The sequence below is a fragment of the Grammomys surdaster genome, unplaced genomic scaffold, assembly GCF_004785775.1.
Source record: "Grammomys surdaster isolate TR1022 unplaced genomic scaffold, NIH_TR_1.0 125742, whole genome shotgun sequence".
Lineage (NCBI taxonomy): Eukaryota > Metazoa > Chordata > Mammalia > Rodentia > Muridae > Grammomys > Grammomys surdaster.
In genome coordinates this window covers 206,305-207,812 of record NW_021620574.1, presented here as the reverse complement: position 1 = coordinate 207,812, position 1,508 = coordinate 206,305, and the positions used below count along the sequence as shown (strand labels likewise).

General features: G+C 46.5%; 1 protein-coding gene across 1 annotated transcript in view; it reads left to right on the top strand.

Annotated features, from left to right (window-relative positions):
* Nucleotides 1-581: 581 nt before the first annotated feature.
* The window catches only part of Dip2b (disco interacting protein 2 homolog B), a gene marked incomplete at its 5' end in the record, with an annotated part of 109,850 nt that continues 108,923 nt past the window's right edge, over nt 582-1,508 (top strand). Inside the window, one exon of the mRNA XM_028788260.1 lies at nt 582-666. Coding sequence (XP_028644093.1) covers nt 582-666 — 85 coding nt within the window. The remainder of the gene's footprint in view (nt 667-1,508) is intronic.

The following is a 1,508-nucleotide window of genomic DNA, read 5'->3' as shown; positions in this document are numbered from 1 at the left end:
TCCATTCCCTTGAGTGTCTTTGAGGCCTGTGCAGCTCCTCCCTCTCCCAGTCAGTGCTCTCTCTACCTACCTTCCGCCTTCCCGTAGTCCTGGCCCTTGCTTTATCAGTGCGGCACATACATGTGTGCACACTTTGTTTGTGTTCTCTGCTTATTAACCTTGCAGAAAAGAACAACCACGTATGTGAGTGATAGAAACTACTGAGTCACGGAGAGCAGATGTGGGAGTTCCAGCCCTAGGTTCCCACCCGAGTGTTAGCAGAAGGGCCTTATAAAGCCCTCTATCAGGTGCCTGTGTGTCATTCCATTTTGGAGCATCTTAAATACCAAGAAAGTGAGGGTGCTGAGGGATGCCAGGAGTCTCCAGTGAACTGCTGTGTAAGGCTGATGTGGGGACAAGCCTGCAATTTTCCACAAGTCATCTCCAAGCCTGCGGGAAGTCACACTTTACAAAGTCCTGTCAAAGAACACACATTTAAAAAAAAATCCACTCTATATGTGGTACTTCTCTAACTCTATAATTAATTTTCTTTTTACAGCAGAACCATAGGATAAAAATAAATTCATAACTCATTTCTGTTTCTTGCTGTTTTAGGAGACATCACACAGAAAGGATATGAAAAGAAAAGGTCCAAACTTCTGTCTCCTTACAGTCCACAGACTCAAGGTAAGAGAGAAGTGCTTTCCATGTGTTCAGCTGGAGAGATGCTGTCTTAATAGATGTCTGTCATCTGTTCACTCCTACCATCTCATACCGGTAGGAAGACAAGCCAAGGCAAGAGCCGGGGAAGATTCTCGGTTGAGCATCTGCTGTGCACAAAGCACTGTAAAGACACCTGAGGTCGTCACACCATTCGCATAGACCTGGGGTGGTAGTGTGTGAGGGACTGAGACGATTCAGTGACAGAACAGTCCAGGTTGTAGAAAACTGCATTTTATTATGCCAGAGAGTTGGTGTATATAAAGATGTATGTCTGCAGGCAGCTTGAGCGTCTGTGGATTTGGGTAATGTTCGGAGCAGGGAAAGCAAGGCAGGGAGAGAAGACAGATGCCCATTGCAGGGTGTGCAGCGCTGGGGACAGGAGATCGGGCGCAGGACCCACATACACCCAGTTACCACTTCTGCAAGGAAATTGGCAAGTTTATTACATGTCTGGAAGTCCAGAGTCCCCTTCGTGCTTAACTCCAATTGTGCTTCCTTGCCTCCAAGGTATCAGATGTCTGTCTGTCTGTCTGTTGATCTATTGATCCATCCATCGATCTATCATCCATTCGTCCATCCATCTCTATCATCCATCCATCCATCCATCCATCTCTGTCATCCATCCATTCACCCATCCATTCATCCATCCATCCATCATCCATCCATCCATCCATCCATCCATCCATCCATCTCTGTCATCCATCTCTATCATCCATCTCTATCATCCATCCATCCATCCATCCATTCATCCATCTCTGTCATCCATCCATTCATCCATCCATCCATCATCCATCCATCCATCCATC